Source organism: Maylandia zebra, linkage group LG2, assembly GCF_041146795.1.
Source record: "Maylandia zebra isolate NMK-2024a linkage group LG2, Mzebra_GT3a, whole genome shotgun sequence".
In the NCBI taxonomy this organism is placed as follows: domain Eukaryota; kingdom Metazoa; phylum Chordata; class Actinopteri; order Cichliformes; family Cichlidae; genus Maylandia; species Maylandia zebra.
In genome coordinates, this window is record NC_135168.1 from 38,978,685 (window position 1) to 38,998,972 (window position 20,288).

The following is a 20,288-nucleotide window of genomic DNA, read 5'->3' on the forward strand; positions in this document are numbered from 1 at the left end:
AAGAAGCAAAAATAGAACATTATCAGGAATGGTGATTCATTCATTCAGTAATATGGCATGTCAGGAATGTTGTCTACATGCTTCAGAGATCACTGTTTTTTTCTTTAGCTGTTATGAGTGTGTTAGCGTCCATTGCTTCTTTGTAAAACAACTTTTACTTCTTCAAGCGCTAAAGCTGCAGGTTTCCTTACATTTCTTCCCTTGTAGGTGTAAACCTTGCTTTCTTGGATTCCTTAGAGACCTTGTGGTCAGTGTATTCGGACTGGACTTGCAGTCCTAATCCTGCTGATTGCATATCCTACAGTTGGAATAGTGTAATAGTTAAACAGTAACACTCCAGTATTTATAGTTCTGTCATAGCTAATCATCCATTCAGTGACTTAAGCTACCTTAATGCGTTTTCCTGATGAACCTGCATTTGTAGTGAAAGGTGACAAGTTGAGTTCTTCAGAAATGTCCAGGAGTGGCTGTCTTTTGAAATGTCAATAAAGCTTTATATTTTTCTGCACTTAATGTTACAAATAATGTACGGAATAATCAAGATTAACAAAACAAAACAAAACAAAACAAAACAAAACAAAACAAAACCAGTTGCTATCCCAGGGCATATTTACATCAGTTATCCATAATTATGTAATTTCTTGCAGAAACTGAGATTTTAGCACATAGCCAGGCTGAGACGATGTCGTGTAGAAGTATCAGCATCTTGCCCAAAGATACTTCAGCATGCAGACTGGAGCAGCCAGGAGAAACTACCAACCTTTCAATTAGTAGATGACCTGCTCTACCTCCTGAGTCATCCTGAGTCACAGGCGCTCCAGCAGCTCAGCTTGTTAATAAACTTAGCATTTTTAAAAATTGTTGATAAAACTCTTTTTAGATTAAAAGTTGCATTGGTAACAAGATGCATTCAGTTTTCAACGAATAAATCATCAAGTTAAGCCAGAAGACCTTGGTGGATGAATGACAACGCTATCAAAAACATAGCCTCCATGGTGTGGGCTGTTAAATTGTAATCATATGGAAAAAAAATGACTGTTTATTTGGTGGGAAAATAATTCTTTGTGAATAGATCCCCACTTCCATGAGTATGTGAATAGTTCCTGTTGTGTTATGTGGCCAGAAAAGCAATTTTGCTAGTCCCTGTCATAAAAATATACTTTGATGAGTTCTTGCAACTGTGTAGTGACCATCTGGTGAAATGGTAAACGCTCTGATTTCTAAAGTCTTAAAAAAAATAAAAAAAATAAAAAAATAAACTCATTTCACAACTGCCCAATAATTCAGTTTTATTTCTTATACTGTAACTTTAACCCCTATCAGTTTTATAGTTCCTACTGCTTCTAGTTTTCTGTGGTGCAAAGGTCCTCCAAGTGCTCTGAACTGACTCCAAGGCAACATTAATTGTTAATGAAGACAATAAATGAAACGACTGACAGGTTTATGTCGATTTATGTATGATGTTATTTAGACAGAGAGGCAGATATGAACTTATCTGTGCCCCGGCATGTAACTTGGTTGCATACGTATCAAAAGACACGGAGTAGGTAGTGTGCATGTGTCCACCCAGTTAAATTAAAATCCCAGACTCAGAGAAGTATGAAAAAGGGTGTTCCTGTGTTCCTTCTGACCACATCATATCCACAGTCCATGGCTACTTTTAAGGAATGTGTGACGGTCTGGCCAAGTCACACGCCTCGCCTCGCTTTTTCCAAACCCCATCAGCCCACACTGAGGGAGAACTATTTTGAAAATGGTGTTTAATTGAAGCCTATTGCGTACAATCCTCTTCCCTTTTTTTTGTACTCTCTGCCAGCTCATGTCAAGGTGTTCTGCTGTAGAAGTTTGTGAGTGAGAATCAGTGACAAGAGCCAAAGAACCACATTCCTCCCCTGGCTTAAGGGATTAATAAGTATAATTGTCTGTGCGATTTGACACGGTTATCCAATGAGATTCACCCCAAAGATCAAAGGTTCTTTAATGACTACAACGATGTAAAATGATGGGCTCAAAGAGAGGTTTGGCCCCAGCTTCAGTCAAGCTTTAATTCATTTTCACATTGAGGGTTTGAACCAATAACCCTTTAACTTATATTTGTCTAGTTAGTCAGTCTTTGATTTATTGATATTTCACTGGTGATTAATACCATCTAACTCTCTAAGTGCCAGAAATATTCATTAGGCCACACCCACATAAATCTAATAGCCATAAAAAAAATACCATAACCTTATAACCATATAAAAACAATAGTAAAACAACAATCATAAATTATTAACTGAACCTGTCTGGTAGAAAATGCATGATATGCAATGTTGGCAACAGTTCTTGTAATTTATAGTGTAATATTAATGAAGTTTGTGTAAACATTAGTAATGTAACACCTATATCAAGGTGATGATAACACCTGGTCAGTAGCCAACTCACATAGATAAACGAAAACGAAGACGCATCAAGCTTTGGAGTAGATTATATAAGGAAACACTGAAGCATGGGTGGAGTGATTGAGATTATAAAATATGATGTACTTTGGTCAATTGCACAATACGTGTCTTGGGTATTAAATTCTTCATTTATATCAGGAGATCCAATAAATGATTCATCTCTACTTTTATATGTTTTGCTTTGACACGCGAACACACACAGCAGGGGCTTCGTGGAAATGCTTAAAGTGTGCCAGACATCGTCACACTCTCCGGGCATTTACAGGCTCTGAATGAATGTTTGAGGTCTGAGTACATTAACCGGATGTGGTTCTTGTGTATTGACCAGCTAAGTCTGACTGTTTCAGACACAGTTTGTAGGGGATTCTCCCCTCACATCTGTTTCGAGTTAGATCGCGGAGGCCAGTACAGGAGAGCCTAACAATCTTTGTGGGGGATGGCAGGAAAATGACTATTGAACTGCACAGAAGAGACCAACAGCATGAGGGCCTGAGGCTGGAAGCTGGCTTATAGGAAACAGGTAGCAACTTTAGATCCCTCTTTCTTTGATTTGTTTTCCGTGAAAGCACAAAGAACACAAAGAAAGAAAAAAGCCATATATATATGTGAGGCAACACCATTATCTTTTATACTGCCTTAGATAAGTAGTGCAGTAAACGGAGAGTCTTTTGGCAATACAGAGGTAATTCAGCTCTCTGCTGGAACCAATATTGGATCTTGATAGTTTAAGAGGGAAGTGATCCAAGATCAAAGCCTATCAAGAAGAGACAAAGCTACTAAAATCAGATACCATACAAATTTTGCACATTTAGCTTTGAATACATTTACAAAAATCACAGCTGCAAAGCATTTGTTACTCAGACACTTGCGTTTTGTCTTTTGTGGGGGGCTCTTTGGGAACACAGAGACGCAGCAAGGGGTCATGTCTTCACGATTTCTGAGGAATAGAAAACTGTTATTGCATAACACAAGCACAGTGATCTGATTTGTACGCAACCCACATCTATGGTAATAGCCATACAAGTTTAACCCTATCCAAGAGTTGTGGACATGATTGATATTTATTTTCACAGGATACCTGAGGACAACCTGAGGGTCTGATCAAGTCCCGGTGGTCAACACCCAACCTCACCAGCCCCTATCTCTATCTCTCACTCACTCAGCTTGGTGGGTTCACCTCTGGGCCAGCTCACTGTAAATCAGTCCCAGATGTGACTCTGGAGACAGATGGCGTAGCGTACGACACAGACAACACCCAACAAACGTCAAACAGACCCCCCCCACCCCACCCCCACCCCCCACCCACTTTGTCTCAAAAATCCCTCCTTACATTTCGTCACCAGCTCTGTGAACAGCTACATTACCCCTGCAAAATGACACATTACTTATCACCATTATTAATAGTTAGACGGATAAGTGGCAGTATATATACAGTGGAAGCTACAGTATAAATGAAATGTAACACCAGTAATAAAAACTTCTATGACGTGGTAATATCTCATCACTTTTAGTAATGCACCATAAGATTTTTTTCTCAAGAACTTCAGTGAAGAACATTTTAAGTACAGCTGAAATAGAAAACACATGCTTTATGCCTTAATTCCTCTGTCTAGGTCACGTATCAACAGCCCAACAGTGTTTCATTACAAAATCCTTCCATTTGAGAGCATGTGCTTAAAAGGATTTCCCAGAATCTCACCGGAGTCAACCTGACATAAAGTGCATCTACCACTCCTACACGTATTAGATAAAAGTTCACCTAATCTTTCTCCAGGCTGACCTTTATGCACATTTAAACGTTAACAATGTTGTCCGGGTATACATAAACTTGCATTACTGGAGGTAGGCGATCTTCCAAAAAAACAAACAAAAAAAAACAAACCCTGGCGTGGTTTCTTGTATCTCTCCATGTCGAGATAGCATAGAGGCCGGGGTGGTGAATCTTAAGTTCTGGAGTGTGTGGAGGCAGTTTTGCCAGACGAATTTTTCGAAAATAGATGAGTCGTGATTGTTTTTGTTTTGCTTTGTGGTTGCCATTGCACATCTCTGAGTAAATTAAATGATTTTCGCGTGATCAGGGCAGAAGTCGAGCAACAGCGTCAGGGTGAGGGGGCTGCTCGACTGACTAATGTCATGTCGGACCCAGTGAGAAAGCCATCTGTGTTATGTCATGACTGCTGAGGCACTCCACCCTCTTCTCTGTTTCCCCATTTCCCCGTGTCTTTCTTTTTCCCTTCCAGACTCCCCCCACCCACGGCTTGTCTTGCCTTTGCTGTATTGCTGTGTGTTCTTGGTTTAGTGTTACAGACACGGTTATTGTGTCAGCTGTTTATGTATTGTATTGCACATCTCTAAACAAATGTGGCTTAAGACTGAAAAGGCTGACTAGCTCCACCTCAGTTTGTAGTTTTTCCAAACTCTTGCACCTAACCCTGTGTTCTTGTGTCCCCTCTGCCACCACCCCCACATTTTGTTTTGCTTTTAGTGGTTGACCACCTTTAGGTTTTTGACTATCAGCTTTCTGTCCTCACTTGTCTTTCTTATTCGATTTACAAGCCTGTTCTTGAGCACCACCTGGAAACCACATGTGAATTGTTTACAGCCTTTCATTAAGCTGAGGAGTGCTCCAGTTAAAAGCTCCAGCTAAAGTGTGAATTACCTCAAACAGAGCATTGTTAACACCTAAATTACAGCACTAAAGCCAAAGTAAGACACTGTATTTCTGTTGGTAGCCAAAATATTATTGAAATGCTGTGAATTTCAACCCTGCATACTATTCTTATTAAAAATAGAAGGTCCGTCCTTTAATAAATCTTCAACATGAACATACAGGACATTTTTCTGTTGTTTCACTCCCTCTCTCTCCTACACACACACAACATACCGGACATTAACCACCAACTACTGAGAACTTTAACAAGGTAAAGTCTTCCATCACACGGTTGAGCTTTCAGGGGAAAAACTCTGTTTGCTTGCTGTAATATGACATGTTTGCTTTAATGTGGTAATAATAGCTTTGGAAATTGAAATTTGACAATTGTGTGGAACTGTCAACAGTAGCATTAGTGCAATAAAACCAGGCTCTGTGACTACGGGACAAGACTAAATCAGTGTGTGCACAGTAGATGACCGGAGACAACAATAACCTCCCTCTGGCTCCTCAAAGGCTTTTATGCTTGTGTGGTCAAATTCATTATCTCATTACATCCCACGAACTGATTACTACTACAGTGTAACTGCAGAATTTGTGCATCGCTTCTTAACTTTTAATGCAAAGTAGTCCGAGTAACATCACAGTGAAATTTGAGAGTCAAAGTGAGGAGGAAACTTACAGCGATCCCGTGAGCTCATGTTGAAGTTGTTGCTCCATCTTGTGGTGAAAAATTGTAGGTAAAACATTTGTGCCAAGTTGTTGCGCCACAGTTTATATCTTTATATCACTACAGTAATGACTGTAAATGGTGCAATAGCAAAGGAAATGATGAACAGGTTACAGTGCGTTTATGCATTTCACAATGGATAAATGGGTCATTCCAGAACTGGAGGACAATTTATGTTTCACAAATGCTAAAAAACATGAAGTTTTTTCAATGTAAATTTCAGTTTTATTTAAATGAACCACCAACAATGAGATGCTTGGCACAACTGTATCACCAGCACTCGAAGTAGTAACTATAAAAAAGGGAATATATTAAACCTTTGTAAGCTAAAAAAACAAAACAAAAAAACATTTAGACTAATTTCATAATTTTTATATTCTTACATTTTTTAATTTAAATGTCTTCTGTTCTTATCAGGGTTGAACTGGATGCATTAGTTTTTTGTAGACTGACAAAAATACTTCTAATATATATTTGTAATGTTTGTTTAATAGGGTAACATTAGCATTTTTGTTGAAAAATGAAAGTATTTCACAGTAATGGACTGTGAAAGTTGAGGATGAGTATAGTACAACTAAATGTAGGAAACTTTAAATGCATCTTCTTTTAGTAGCATAGTAAGAGGGTTGCACTGTTTAGATATACTCTGTCTGAAAAAAAATATAGAAAATATAAAGATAAGGACTCATCTCTGGTCTATCCATGAATTAGGACAACAATTATAAAAGACTTGTAGCAACAAAACCAAAAAGAAAACATTTTAAGTGTTATATTTGAATTGGTTATTAAGAAACTGGGACAAAAGAAAACTGCCACTTTAGATGCTCAAGAGCAGTTTCATATTTTAATCAATATTTTACATTTTTAGTACAATGCAAAGTACTACTCTAACTCTGGCAAATTGGTGAGACAAGCATACATAGATTCGTGACTCCTGTATTATTTTCAAATTCATGACTGGAATTCTGGCACTGAATGAGATGCATCTGGCTCGGAGCCTCTGAATCACTTCCTGTTTGAACAGAGCACTGAATATGAAATACCGGGAATAGCCGCCGCCCCCCCTTTTTTTTTTTTAAAGAAACAACCAAAAAAGAATTTAGTTCCATAATGAGATTTATTTACAGATGAAAGTGGGAGAGCTCCCTTGTGCATTTTATTAGCAGAATTCATCAGTTTCCCCCCCCAAACAAAACAGCAGGAAAATTCAGTCACACACACACACACACACACACACACACGCAAAAAAAGTTGAAAAGTTGACAATGGCCACTTCAGTCCTACGTTTAAAAGAAGAAAATAAAAAAGTGGCAAACCCAACAAACTGCACTACCTACAATTTAGAAACCTTGATTTAAAGCAGAATATACATATAAAAAAAAAGAAAAAAAGAAAAAACTTCAGGTCAGCAGGCACATGGTCACAGATGCTCTTACATATAATGAAAAAAACAAAAAGAAAAAAAAAAAAAAAAAAGCTGAAATTTGATGCCAAAAGCACACCCATTGCAGCCTTAGGCACAATATCAGTCATATACCACGATACTCTGCATGCTGATGAAGAAAAGCACTACATAACTTTAAACCAAAAACTATTAAAGACAGGAACCTGAGATATAAATTGAATTATCTTGCTACTTTAGCATGATCAGCAGCAAGATATTTCAACGTTAATCTCAAGCCATCACTGACAATGGAACGAGGACATCTAGGCGATGCATACCAACGCACCCATTACGTGACAAAGCAATAGGAAGCAGTACCAATGTTAGGGTTACAAATGAAGTTACTCCATTTGTTGCATTATTTGGCTAATAAGATAGAACGAGAGGAGGGGGCATAGACAGCAGACAGCAACTGATCTGAATCTGTGAGCTGGGGAGGAGAAGCAGTGCAGTCTGCTGCTAGTTAGCTAATACTGTAGGTACTATGGGCCCTCATTCCCCCCAGCTTGAGTGAAATTGCATGGAGGCAGAGGGAACAGAGGTAGACAGGGAGGCAAATGTGGAACAAGAGGACAGACAAAAAAAACAAAACAAAACAAACATTGAGAATGTGGAATCGGAGGAATAGCTACATAGCTGGTCTTCAGAAGCCCGATGGTGTCAAAACATTCATGTCCCGAGGTTTGAGTTTATGCGGCCGTGGGTTTTGCCGCTTGGCTTCAATGTCTGAGATTTCAATCTTGGGTGGCATAAATTTTGTAGGGTCATCAACCTTGAGGTTGACCTGGGTGTTGGTGCCATCCATGGTTGAGGATTTCTGCAGACCAAAATAAGATTGCAGAGACAAACCTGCAGGAGAGAGGTGTGGTAGATGATGCCATTAATTACTTAAGAGCTGCAAAGAGAAACACACAGCATCACTGGTGTACCGTGTGAAATTTCCCTGAAATATTCCACCTACATGCCGTTATAGCTTCTATAAGAAAACTTTTAAATTGCACCTTATTCTGCATTTAACCATGTAAAGCCTGAACCACGAAATAATTGCCAGAAAATTCTTCTTTAAAAAACAAAACAAAAAACTGGAATGTTTATTGAACTTTCTGACAAACTCAAGGTCTCAAAAAGGTCTAGTCTTTTACAGGGTTAAAATATGCATGTTACTAGGGCTGAACGATATATCGCATTTGCGATAATATCGCGACATGATCAAGTGCAATTTTCTAACCGCAAAGGCTGCGATTATACTCTGGACATGTCCAAATTCATGGGCTGCATCCTCCTGAGGCCGCATTTGTAGACCGATTACGTTACAGCGACGCGCCGAAGGCTGTCCAAATTACTACCATATCCCAGAATTCATAGCGCGGCCCAGCCAAACTCCAGTTTCCAGCAATGGCGGCCGCTACTAAGTTTTAAAATTACTCATACTAATCTTTCTGGGTCACAAAATAAACTTTTAACATATTTTCAGGCGAGAAAGTAGTTGTGTAAACATCAAATATCTGCTCGGTTTATCAAGATATCCCATATTTGCAAAAGTGCTTCGACGTTTTCAGAGGCGTCTGCTACCCACCAGCTCGACAGCTAGCCGGGAGCTCGAGGGTTACTGATGCGGCCGAGAACGGCACAACTCCCGGCACATCATTTTCAGATCACCGCGGAGTTTCGCTGCTCGGGTTAAACGTAATATATAAGTCACTTAGACAACCTAAAAATGTTATTGTTGGGCTTTTTTCAGTGTTTTGTTTGTTCGTGAGTAAATCGGTTTGGCTGAGATTAAAGTTATTAGATTAGATAAAATAAAACTTTATTAATCCCCCGGGTGGGTTCCTCCTTGGTTTTCACACAGCTGACTAAACGTCAAACAGAAAACTTATTAAACAGAAGTATGAGACAGTCGAGAATTTACACCAGTGTCTGGTTATATTTTAGATAGCAAGAAGCAGACGGCCGAGTTTATTAAACTCCACCGAGACAGCGGTGACGCTAATCAGAACTAGACCGTCCAATTTCACGCCTTTAAATTTTAAAGGCGTGTTTGTGTGTGTGTTTATACAATTGCTATTATGTTTGCACTTTATGTGTAATGTTACTGACTGCAGAGATCAGTAAGATGTGTGTATTTTTTATTTATTAGTTTTATTTATTTAATATTATTTTTTAATTGAATGACTGTCTAGTAGTTCACAGATGTCGAAAAACTGAGTGTGGTAAAGCCACTGATTTTTTTTTATGTATATTTCTGCAATCTGCACATTGTACTGACTTTCATTTTAATGTTTACACCAGGGTTCCTTGTCAGCACTTTATGCTCAGATGTTTGTAAGCTAAAAATAAACTATTGTGTATGTTCAAATATACTGTTGTGATTGAAGAAGTTAAATAAAAATGTCAGTCATCAATTCATGCATCACCTCATGTCATCATAACAGAGGTCTGTCTTCCAGGAAAGAACAGTTTAAAATTAATGTAATATAGTATTGGCCATACTATATGATGTATTGCTTGTCTTTGTTTAATAATACAGAAGACAAAGACCTTAAAAAATAATCGCATATCGCATCGCAATATTGGGGCAAAAAAAAAAAAAAAAAAATCGCAATTAGATTATTTTCCATAATCGTTCAGCCCTACATGTTACAGTGAAAACAAGCTATGTTATCACATGTGATTAGGATCACATTTTCTGTTTTGGTTTCTGTGATGCGAGGCCTGTCTTTGTAAACAGTTCTGCAGGTTGTGGTTTCAACATGGCTGTGGTATGACTAGAAGGAAGTAGTTTCAAATGCTATCAATTTACAAACTTTTTTCTCCCCCAAAAATAAAAGGGAGGGTCAGTGCAGTTTCTTTTGATGTAAGGTTCAGGGGTATGACAATTCACCCTATTCGCAGAGTATCGGCATAGAAATGCTAAAAGACTGAAGATACAGAAACAGGCGTGAGCACAAATCTTTTACCTGTGCTGGTTTCAGAGCCAGGATCAGTGGGGGACTTCTGTACCACAGATCGGATTCCGAAGAAACTCCACCTATCACCTCCTCCTCCTTCATTTCCTCCCATGTCTGTGCTTGGGTTGGGACTGTGGGTCTCAGGTGCAGCAAGGAAAGGTGCAGGACTCAGATGAAACCAGTTCCTGTATTCCCATTACCCAAGAACAACATGAACATACAGCCAATTGGAAATTGTACAAATGTATAAATATAAGGGGGTTTCTTTGCTGAATGACAACTGGCTTTACAACAGTACAGTTCCTACCTGCGATGAACACTCGGTGAAGAGTAGGGACTAACGCAGGGGGTGATGTTGGGAGTAACAGAAGGGGTGCCACTTGGGGTGGTTGATGCTGATGTTGTAAGCCTGTCCTCCTTAAAGTTTCCACTTGGCATTCTCAACTTCTGCACAGCAAGAAAAACAAAAACAGTTTAAAAAAAAAAAAAGTCACAAGCTCCCATCTGCTCCACTGTCAGTGTAAATTTATTAAACAGTTTTAATCTTCCCACATGTGTCTGGCCAGCACAAAAGCACAAACAGTGCTGTTTTGTTTCCCCCGTGACCCTGTTTGTAAGTTTGTTGTTTTATGATCTTTTGTTAATCTGTCAGTGAAACAACTAATTGTATTTACAGAGCAAACATCCCTAAATACGCAATGCACAAGGTCAACACTGTTTTACTTGGTTTGCAGATCGAAAAATAGGACGTCACAGGTTCTCAGAGCCTATTGCCATTGACTACGTTATGCAGGTGGGAACACAGATCAAAGGTTAGAAACAAAGTGTGCAAAAATTACTCATCTTAATTTATCATTAAACAGCAGTAAACACATTAAGAACCACAGAACTGTTACGCACCAAATTAAGCTTTCATTACATAACTTCGACTTTTTCACAAAATTGATTGAAATCCCTGAAACACCTACGAAAAACAACAAATCCATGTTAATGTATTTGTCAATCATCAGTCGTCTTCAGTTTTAGTACAGAGTAAACAAAAGCTACTTTTTGACTAAAGGCAAAAAAACCCAAAAACAAATCCAAGTTCCACTATACTTGCCATCAGACTTAAATTGAGTTCATGACTAATCTCTTGAAAAACATTTTCAGTGCCCAGTTTCCATTCGGTATGGGCATATTCCCAATCATATGGCAAATGCCCTTCCAAGCTCATATCTCCATTGTGCATGAGGCCCTGCTTTCTACTCTGGGTAGAGTCCATTTTGCAAATGAAGAGCGCAAAGCAACGTAGTGGCCTTTTAAACACATTACTTGGGTCAGTAACCTAGTTCGTCACTACTTGAACCCGACTGGCCCTCAGCCAGAACGATCAACATGGAGGTCATAACAACAGCCTGCCACATGCAAACAATTCTGTATAGCTTATAAAGTGTCAGAAAGCTGAAATAAAAAATAAAAAAAATAAAAAAAGAGTAAAGACATACAAAAACCACAAATACACTAACACAGCAAAAATAAATAAATACACATATCGCACGGAAAACCTCTGGTAGTCGATTTGTTCCTCGTGTGTATATAAAACAAGACAAAACCCATTTATTACAGTTACGTAATAAATAAAACGCTTTTCAAATAACACCACCTAAAGTGGAATCTGTGTGAAATCTGGTTTCAATACAGATACAAGAGTTTAAAAAAAAAATAATGCCAGCACCAGTCTGTGCCTCGATCATTTCTTAGCGTTAGGCCTCATGATAGCAAAATGATGATAGTGCGGGGCAAACAGAGTAATTATCCAAGTTATATATTTACATCACGCTCACTTAGCAAGTGCGAAGGGCTTCCCAAGCCCCTAAAGTTACCCTTTCAGGTTATTTTATTTACCTGAAGCTTCCACTCACGGTAAGCAACACGGCCTTTAAATGTCTGCTGGTTTCTAGTTAGCCAGTGCTAACCAAGGCCAAGAACCACACAATGGTTAACTACTTTAACCCATCAATACGCAAACCACCATCCCCTCCTTTGTATTGCGAGATTCACGGTAGTTGATATATGCCGATCATTTATTTTTATTGTTCCGAATAAATACGTTTGTTTGAATGCTAGCTTCGCTAACGGCGTACAACACCTTCGACCTGACTGTCGTCAACTAAAGCAGCGACGTCTGACTAACCTTTTTATGATAACTTTTCGTTGACGCCTCGGTCCGACAATTTCTTTCACTTTGTCCATAATTTCCAGTTTAACTGACGATTATTTTTCACAAAAACGACGACGATACAGTCTATGCAGCAAAGTAGGCCTTTTCTGGTTTTGGTAGGAGCTCTGTGATTGGTCCGTCTCGGGGAACAGGAAAAAGGAAGGGGTTTGGTTTGTGCAGGGGCGTTGCTTGGCAACAATACTGCAAGAACTACAGCCTATGGAGCCAGCGCAGAGCTCATTACGTAATTTGTTTATCAAGACGTTTTGCCATGTTAACAATATGTTGTTATGTAATTAGAAGTGCACATATCAAGTTTCTTTAAGTAAAAGTTTACTTAGCTTACCTTACTAAGTGATCTTTACACGTTAATGATATTCAGTAACTTTGTGAGGTCAATAAGAATTAGGTCAGTAAATAGTAAATTTGAGGACCTGTAGGTGGGTGGCTAGTTGTGGTGAGGGATATATATTGTCCTCTTCTTTCTAAAAACTAATTGCTCATGCATGTATGAAAACTAAAATCCAGCCGATAATTCATACAAAGTAGATGTTAACATTTAACATGGGCAGCACGGTGGCACGGTGGTTAGCACTGTTGCCGCACAGCAAGAAGCACAGCAAGAAGCTCCTGAGTTCAATTCCAACATCAGGCCGGGGTCTTTCTGTGTGGAGTTTGCATGTTCTCCCCGTGTTTGCGTGGGTTCTCTCCGGGTACTCCGGCTTCCTCCCACCGTCCAAAGACATGCAGCTTGTGGGGATAGGTTAATTGATTAATCCAAATTGTCACTAGGTGTGAGTGTGAATGGTTGTCTGTCCCTATGTGTTAGCCCTGCGACAGACTGGCGACCTGTCCAGGGTGTACCCCGCCTTTCGCCCTATGACAGCTGGGATAGGCTCCAGCGCCCCCCGCGACCCTGAAAAGGATAAGCGGAAGCGGATGGATGGAACATTTAACATATACTTCTTAATTATGCTAATCGGGGGAAAGACAGTCATTGCAAGCTATTAAAAAACTAGGTCTCTAATTTTCATGATAATCTGCCCCAGAGTAGGTCACTTTCACAGCATAAATTACTATGGTGATCTGCATTTGGAAGAAAACCCAGGATTAACTCTGTAGTTACCCAAATAAGATGAAATCCTGCCTTGTAGCACAGGCTTTAAATATATATCTGAGCCAGTCCATCAACTTAATTTGATAAGGGTCAGATTTATGATGTGTTTTTTTTAATGTACTCTTTTTAATAATAATAACAACAACCTTCTGACAAATGACATTTAGGTGTGCATTTTCTTTTGAGTTCATTGTTACTTGCGGTCAGTGATTAAAACTGTTAATACTCACCGGCAGTGTGACATCACCTCGTCTGTGAATGTGGGTCTCTTCAGCAGAAAGGCCCTTGTGAGGGTAATAACCAGACTCTGTTAGTCCAGCCTGGTGCTCAAACTCTTCAAGGCTCTTGTGGGATTCCTCTGAGAGATTATGGGAACATTGCAGACAACTAGTCAGTGTGTTTAAGGTGCTGCACTCCAGCATAGCTCCACTAACACTCTTAAGATTGTTTAAGTGGGAGCCAAGTCGTTCTGAGCATCATAATTCATGTAGTGGACAGTGGCCTTGTTAAGTAACTCTATATTTTTAAATAAAGTTGTTTAGTGAAGTTGCTTTCGTGGACTTACTGATCCTTAGCGAGCTCATTAAAGTGGTGGCTTTGGCTTTCACCACAGGCCCAGGAGACTTGGCTGATGGTGCTCCCTCAACGCTCAGTAACTTCCCACCACTCTTCCCTTCCTAGTCACACAAATCCTAAGTGTTAGGCTGCACTTACAAACTATTAGAAATGGAGCAAATCAGAAGTGCACGCACCTAACATTCAAGAAGCATTTACACGCAACTAATACAAGGATCATTTTGTTCCGGTAACCAATTCAAAACAACGTGGGTTAGAAAATAAGGGTAAACACGGGAGCACCTCAGTTTTCCTGAACCTGTTCTGTGGGATAACAGGTTCTTTCCACAGGATGTTGACAGTCAAGTCAGAAGGTGGGGAATGCATAGGGCCATCCATGTTCTCATCATAGCTGATATTGTGTCGTTGTATTCCAATTGGAGATGATAATGCACCCATGAGGCAGGACGGCGTGCCGGACTCAAGTACTGAAATGAAGGAAAAGGACACATTACTGTGTAAATAAACAAACAAATAAACAAGAGAAAAAAGTTTTCTGTTATCAGTACAAGATAATCACTTGTCTCACAGTTTAACTCTGCCATATCTCAAATCTTGTTTACCTGGAATGTCTCCCCGTCCTGAGGCCATTATGTTCTGAGCAGCTGACTGCAGGAAACGGTGGGGTCTGACAGCTTGGCCGTTAACCTGACACTCAGCTTGATGCTGGACTCAGATCTGACCACTTCATCACATGACACCAGACACGGAAAGTTATTAGGCTCACAGAAACGAATGTAAAACACTGCTCACTAATGTCATTTCTTTTACCTGGGGAAGAAGGTAGGCCTACACATGTACTCTATGCATATGTTTAACAACATGATTATGGGTAAGTGCAAAAAATAAACACAACAGACATTAATTACTGAACACAGTGCAAGATGTCCTGACCTGCCTTAAATAGAAATACAGAGTCTGATTACAGCAGCGCCATTAATATCAGTCACACATAAATTCCTGCTGATAGCAGAGGAGTACAGCAGAGGTGGCCAAATTTACCCAAATGTCGATAGTACTGGTATCAGATTAATACTAGCGTGACAAGATTGACACTTTTTTCTATCATTTAAGTTCAGTATTCAGCCCAATGAATAATTTCAAAAGATTTTTAATACAGTTCTAACACATCAAAGCATCAGAAGCTGACCCAAAGTGTTTAGAGACAGGAATATTTACATTTCAGGTAAAAAATAAATAAATAAAAAAACAGTTTTGAAAATGTTAGGTATTTTAGTACCATGGTAGCATTTACTGGATATTGTTTTATAGTGACATTATGCAGGAAAACTCTGTCATTCAATAAGGCCCCTTTGTTTCAGTGTTTTTCTCTTTGACCCAAGAATTGATGTGTGAGAATCACAGGCTGGTACAAGGTTGAAATACCACAGAGATCACTCCCTCAGCTACATTAGTTTCTTAATCTTTTAGACGCCTGTTGAAGGCCAAATGGTTTGTTTCAGATTTCACTAATGAAAGAACTCTTTATTTTGTGCCTTGAAAATATGTCGCTGAGATAATCACAATTGTAGCTGAATTGATAAACTACACAAAGGATGCTTCTTCACCCATGGGCAGGAAGACGCTGCCTTATCTTGGTCTGTACTGGTTTAAACTGATAAATCTGCTGTCTCATGAATTTTACCCTCTATATAAACTGTTGTACTTGTGAATAAAGTTGAGTCACTTTGGGAAGACAATCTAAAGCAGTCTCTGTTTTCTTGTTCTCCCAAGCTGCTCCCGAGCTCGTACTAACACGCTGAATGGCATGCTTGAATATTACTTGAGAATATATTTGACTGTGTTACAGACTAAGGGACATTCTCTGCTGATAGGTGAAGGTACATTCTCTGCTGATAGACGTCCACGCCTCGAAGGAAGTCGATCCACGGATTAGGCCCTGGAAACCGTTTCCTTCAGAAAATATATGAAAAGTTGAAAGGTATGCTTTTATTTTGCTAAATCATTATTTTGGAAAGAAAAAAAGCACAGTGAGTATGTAGTGAATGTTAAAATGTGTTTAGAAATCGCAGAATAATGATGATCCCTTTCATAAATCATGACACAACTACAACATATTCGGCATCAGTATTGACACTTTATATAGTGTATTTTCTTGGTAGCAGATTGATATCACAATCTGTAGTATCGCACAACACTACAACACAACCGAGCTCTGGATTAAACAAGGAAATGACACTTTTTCATTTCCGTCTGACAGCTGATCCACAGTTAGTTAGTTCCCTATTCAGTCGAATAAAACCACACTCAATCTTGTTTAGCTCCCAATCGCCGTGATCTGAGCTCACTTTCCAGCTGAATGCGCTCTTAAATGAATGAACTCAGAATGTGACATGTTTCTCATACATATTGCAGCAGAATTCAGATTTTGCAGACACGGGTCGGTGGTGTTTAGTAGTCCGGTCTACTTTCCAGACAGCTGACATCGTGCTGTTCACGTCGGCGCTCATGGAAGCCAGATACAGTGACTTGCAAAAAGAAAAAAGAAAAAACGCACACACCCCTCCCCCGAAAGAAAAGAAGTCATGGGGATGTTTGACTCGTGTCGGTGTAGGATTTTAAAAAAAACGCAAACTAGCTGTAATGAATGAGGAATGATACATGACTCACGCTGCAGTGTTTTCCCGAGAAAAATACATGTATGTAAAAACAGAGAAGCCCATTCAAACCACTTTAAAATGATGTGATTTGCAATAGGCTATACATTTAGTTTGTATATACATACAAGATCTACATTTTAGGTTGTCCAGAATTTGCACGATCCCTTCATCGTATATTTAAAACTTAAAACTCACCCGTGAAGAATTCTCTCACTGTCCCTCTGAAATTACTCCACAGCTGCAGTGATTTCGTTGCCACTGTCGCGCCGATTTGGGATAACGAACAAAAAGATATTGTTTGTTTGTTCGCCGGCTAGTTTATCCATGACTTTTGGACATGCAAACAGAGTCCATATGCCCACGTCACGGTGAACGTACCTCCTTGGCAGCAGCCTAAGCCGCCGCGGAGGGATCCGCTGAAACTTGACTCAGTATGTTTTGATGTGGTGCAATAGATCAAGATCGTTACTGTGTATATTTTATCACCTCATAACAATCCTGAATGTTATACTTCAAAGCTGAGGCGATAAGGCAGGTTTGCTTGAATCTGCAGTGAATTCCTAATCCCCATTCATTCTTATCATTTAAAACTTTAGATCTTTTTTATTTTTAAACTTTAGCGTTTTACATAAGAGGAGTTGCAGTAATGGTGAAGTTTAAAGGGTTATCTGCAAAGATTAGACTTGATCAGTGTGATCAGCGTTGTGGGCCTTGTAAGATCCTGGCCTTTTATTTAAAAGGAACTGCAGTTTAAGACTTGGTTTCAAAGCTAAGGTTAGACTGAGGTCTAGCCGTGGTAAAAGCATTGGTAGATGGCTAAGGTCACCCTTGGGTTCAGGGAATGCACATGCAAATTATGTGGATGAGGGTGTGGTGGATAGCAGCCTATAGGACTCTGGAAAGTTCAGCCACCCCTGTCAGTGAGGACATTGCTGACTGCTGACTGGACCCTGTAATCCCAGTCTGTTTGCAGCTTCAGTGTCATGTGTACTATTTGATGCCAGACTTTAACTTCTTAATTTCAATGCTTGGCAATCTGCTTGAAAGTGTGCAACCACTTCCACAAATATCCCAGAGGTGAAGCTGTTCTGAATGGAGGGTTGGGTTGCAAGTCTTCTGAGTCAGCATCTTGGACTGTTCAGCATTTACAAGAAACATTTTGTAATAGTTATTGCAACAGAAATGGGTCATCACAGCTGACGCTGAAAGCACACACACACACACACACACACACACACACACACACACACACACACACACACACACACACACACACACACACACACACACACACATAAAAAGCTCTCACGGTTTTGAATAGTCAATGTGAAAGTTGATGTACCATCTACTTGTGGTTTCTCCAGGAGAGAAATTCACAATATATTTTACATTTTTTATATGTAATATTCTAATTGGACTAGCTGTTGTGATTGCAGGAAAGGGAACCAAGTGCAGGAATCTGAAAGAGGAAGAAATAAGTTCTCAAAGACAGTAAGACAGGACTATTTATACACACATGTCAGGAGGTTGAAAACAGGAGGATAAACAGACACAAGGTCATCACAGGTGAAGACAATGGCAACGAGCTAGGAGGTGAAATAAAATTAAACATGAAACACAGAAGACAAATTATTACAAAACTAAAATGGGACATGAATAAGAATAAGAAATGCTTACACATGAATAAACTTAACATGGGAGGAGGACAAAGTGGAATACAGAGAGTAAGATCCTGAAGGGACTAATTAAATATATAAGCAAAACGTATAAATAAAGCATAACTAGAACAGGACTAAAAAATAAATGAAAATCATCTCATGGGTCAAATTAATACAATTCAGAATTAGAGGGAACATTCATGCTCCATTCTTTGGTCTCATACCTTCATATTTCTAGAATATCATTTTTTTCAGCAACTCAAACCTGCTTAAAATCAACCGTCTTGTTTGTTTGTTTGATTTTGTCTCCTTTAGCCTCTACCTCTTGTTATGTATAGCAGGATTGTGTGTGTGACTGGCTGTGCTGTGCTATTTGCATGTGCTAAATGTTGCCACTGTGTTTCATTATGTTAAAAGACTAATTCAAGTGGAAAATTCTATAATATTTTCCATTTCCCTGAGACATATTTTAGTAATTTTTAGCTGATTATTTTTGCACTGATGTGCAATATCAAGCCATTTTCTTTAAAAATACTACAAATGACATGAAAGTCTGATCAGTTTTTAGTCAAATTAATATTCAAATTCAATCACTACTGCAAGAATTCAAAAGAGAATCTCATAGATTGTAAGTAAAGATAGAAGCAACTGATTATCCATCCATTCACTTCCGCTTATCCTTTTCAGGGTCGCGGGGGGCACTGGAGCCTATCCCAGCTGTCATAGGGCGAGAGGCAGGGTACACCCTGGACAGGTCGCCAGTCTGTCACAGGGCCAACACACAGGGACAGACAACCATTCGCACTCACATTCATTCGCACATTCACACCTAGTGACAATTTGGATTATCCAATTAACCTATCCCCACAAGCTGCATGTCTTTGGATGGTGGGAGGAAGCCGGAGTACCCGGAGAGAACCCACGCAAACACGGGGAGAACATGCAAACTCCACACAGAAAGACCCCGGCCTGATGTTGGAATTGAACTCAGGACCTTCTTGCTGTGCGGCAACAGTGCTAACCACCGTGCCACCGTGCTGCCGCAACTGGATGGATGGATGGCAACTGATTATATGGACGATTTTTAATTTTTATACTTTGCATTACCAGCGCTGGTCCACAAGATAGCACTATTGGTGTAGCATATGAACAGTTACAGCCCTTAAAGAGAAAGCGCACACTTGAGTTTTAATCCTTTCATGCTGTTTGGGTCAAATTTGACCCATTTTCAATTTCAACAGATGTAAAAACAACTGAAATTCTTTTCTTTTAGTCACAGGAATTTGATGACTGAAGTGACTGAAAATACACACACAAAAAAAAAAAATATATATATATATATATATATATATATATATATATTTTGTATAATATATATATATATATTTACACTGGTGTAAAGATGATTCAAATTTTTATATACCGTGGCTGTTCAGAATCAAATTTGACCCATACATACTTCATACTGAATATTAAATCCACCAGCGTGGGTCAAAATAAGGTAAATGTTGGTTTTTGGGAATACTGAAATTGTGAGACTGCACATACACCGTCTGCATGTTTTTTTTATGGGACAGGCCTGTCAGAACTCTGTCGCAACGCAAGTGCTCTAACTGCAAGTCACATTTTTTTAACCATACATTAATACACTCCAAAAATAATTCTGCCCAGAAATACTGACTTTAACTCATTTATTTACATATAAGTTTCCCCATTTAATGTTACTACATAAATAAAATGTAATATGTTACATTTTGGTTGCATTTTGCTTAATTGTTACTTTTAAGGATGAAGAACCTTTTATATTTGAGTGTACAGTGTTTTATTCTGTACAATTCAAACACTTTAACCACTTCAT

General features: G+C 39.1%; 1 protein-coding gene and 1 long non-coding RNA gene across 2 annotated transcripts; one reads left to right on the forward strand and one right to left on the reverse strand.

Annotated features, from left to right (window-relative positions):
* Positions 1 to 6,919: 6,919 nt before the first annotated feature.
* On the reverse strand, positions 6,920 to 17,964 carry kiaa1191 (KIAA1191 ortholog). Its single transcript, XM_004571702.5, has 8 exons — positions 16,968 to 17,964; positions 14,715 to 14,836; positions 14,395 to 14,579; positions 14,102 to 14,213; positions 13,767 to 13,894; positions 10,524 to 10,663; positions 10,226 to 10,401; positions 6,920 to 8,114 (listed from the first exon to the last, which is right to left on the reverse strand). Exons 2-8 carry the CDS (start codon positions 14,740 to 14,742, stop codon positions 7,909 to 7,911), a joined length of 975 nt encoding a protein of 324 aa, XP_004571759.1. The 5' UTR covers positions 14,743 to 14,836; positions 16,968 to 17,964; the 3' UTR covers positions 6,920 to 7,908.
* On the forward strand, positions 15,732 to 19,767 carry LOC143412476 (uncharacterized). Its single transcript, XR_013092972.1, has 2 exons — positions 15,732 to 16,093; positions 19,118 to 19,767. It is a non-coding gene; the product is annotated as an uncharacterized LOC143412476 (long non-coding RNA).
* Positions 19,768 to 20,288: the final 521 nt, after the last annotated feature.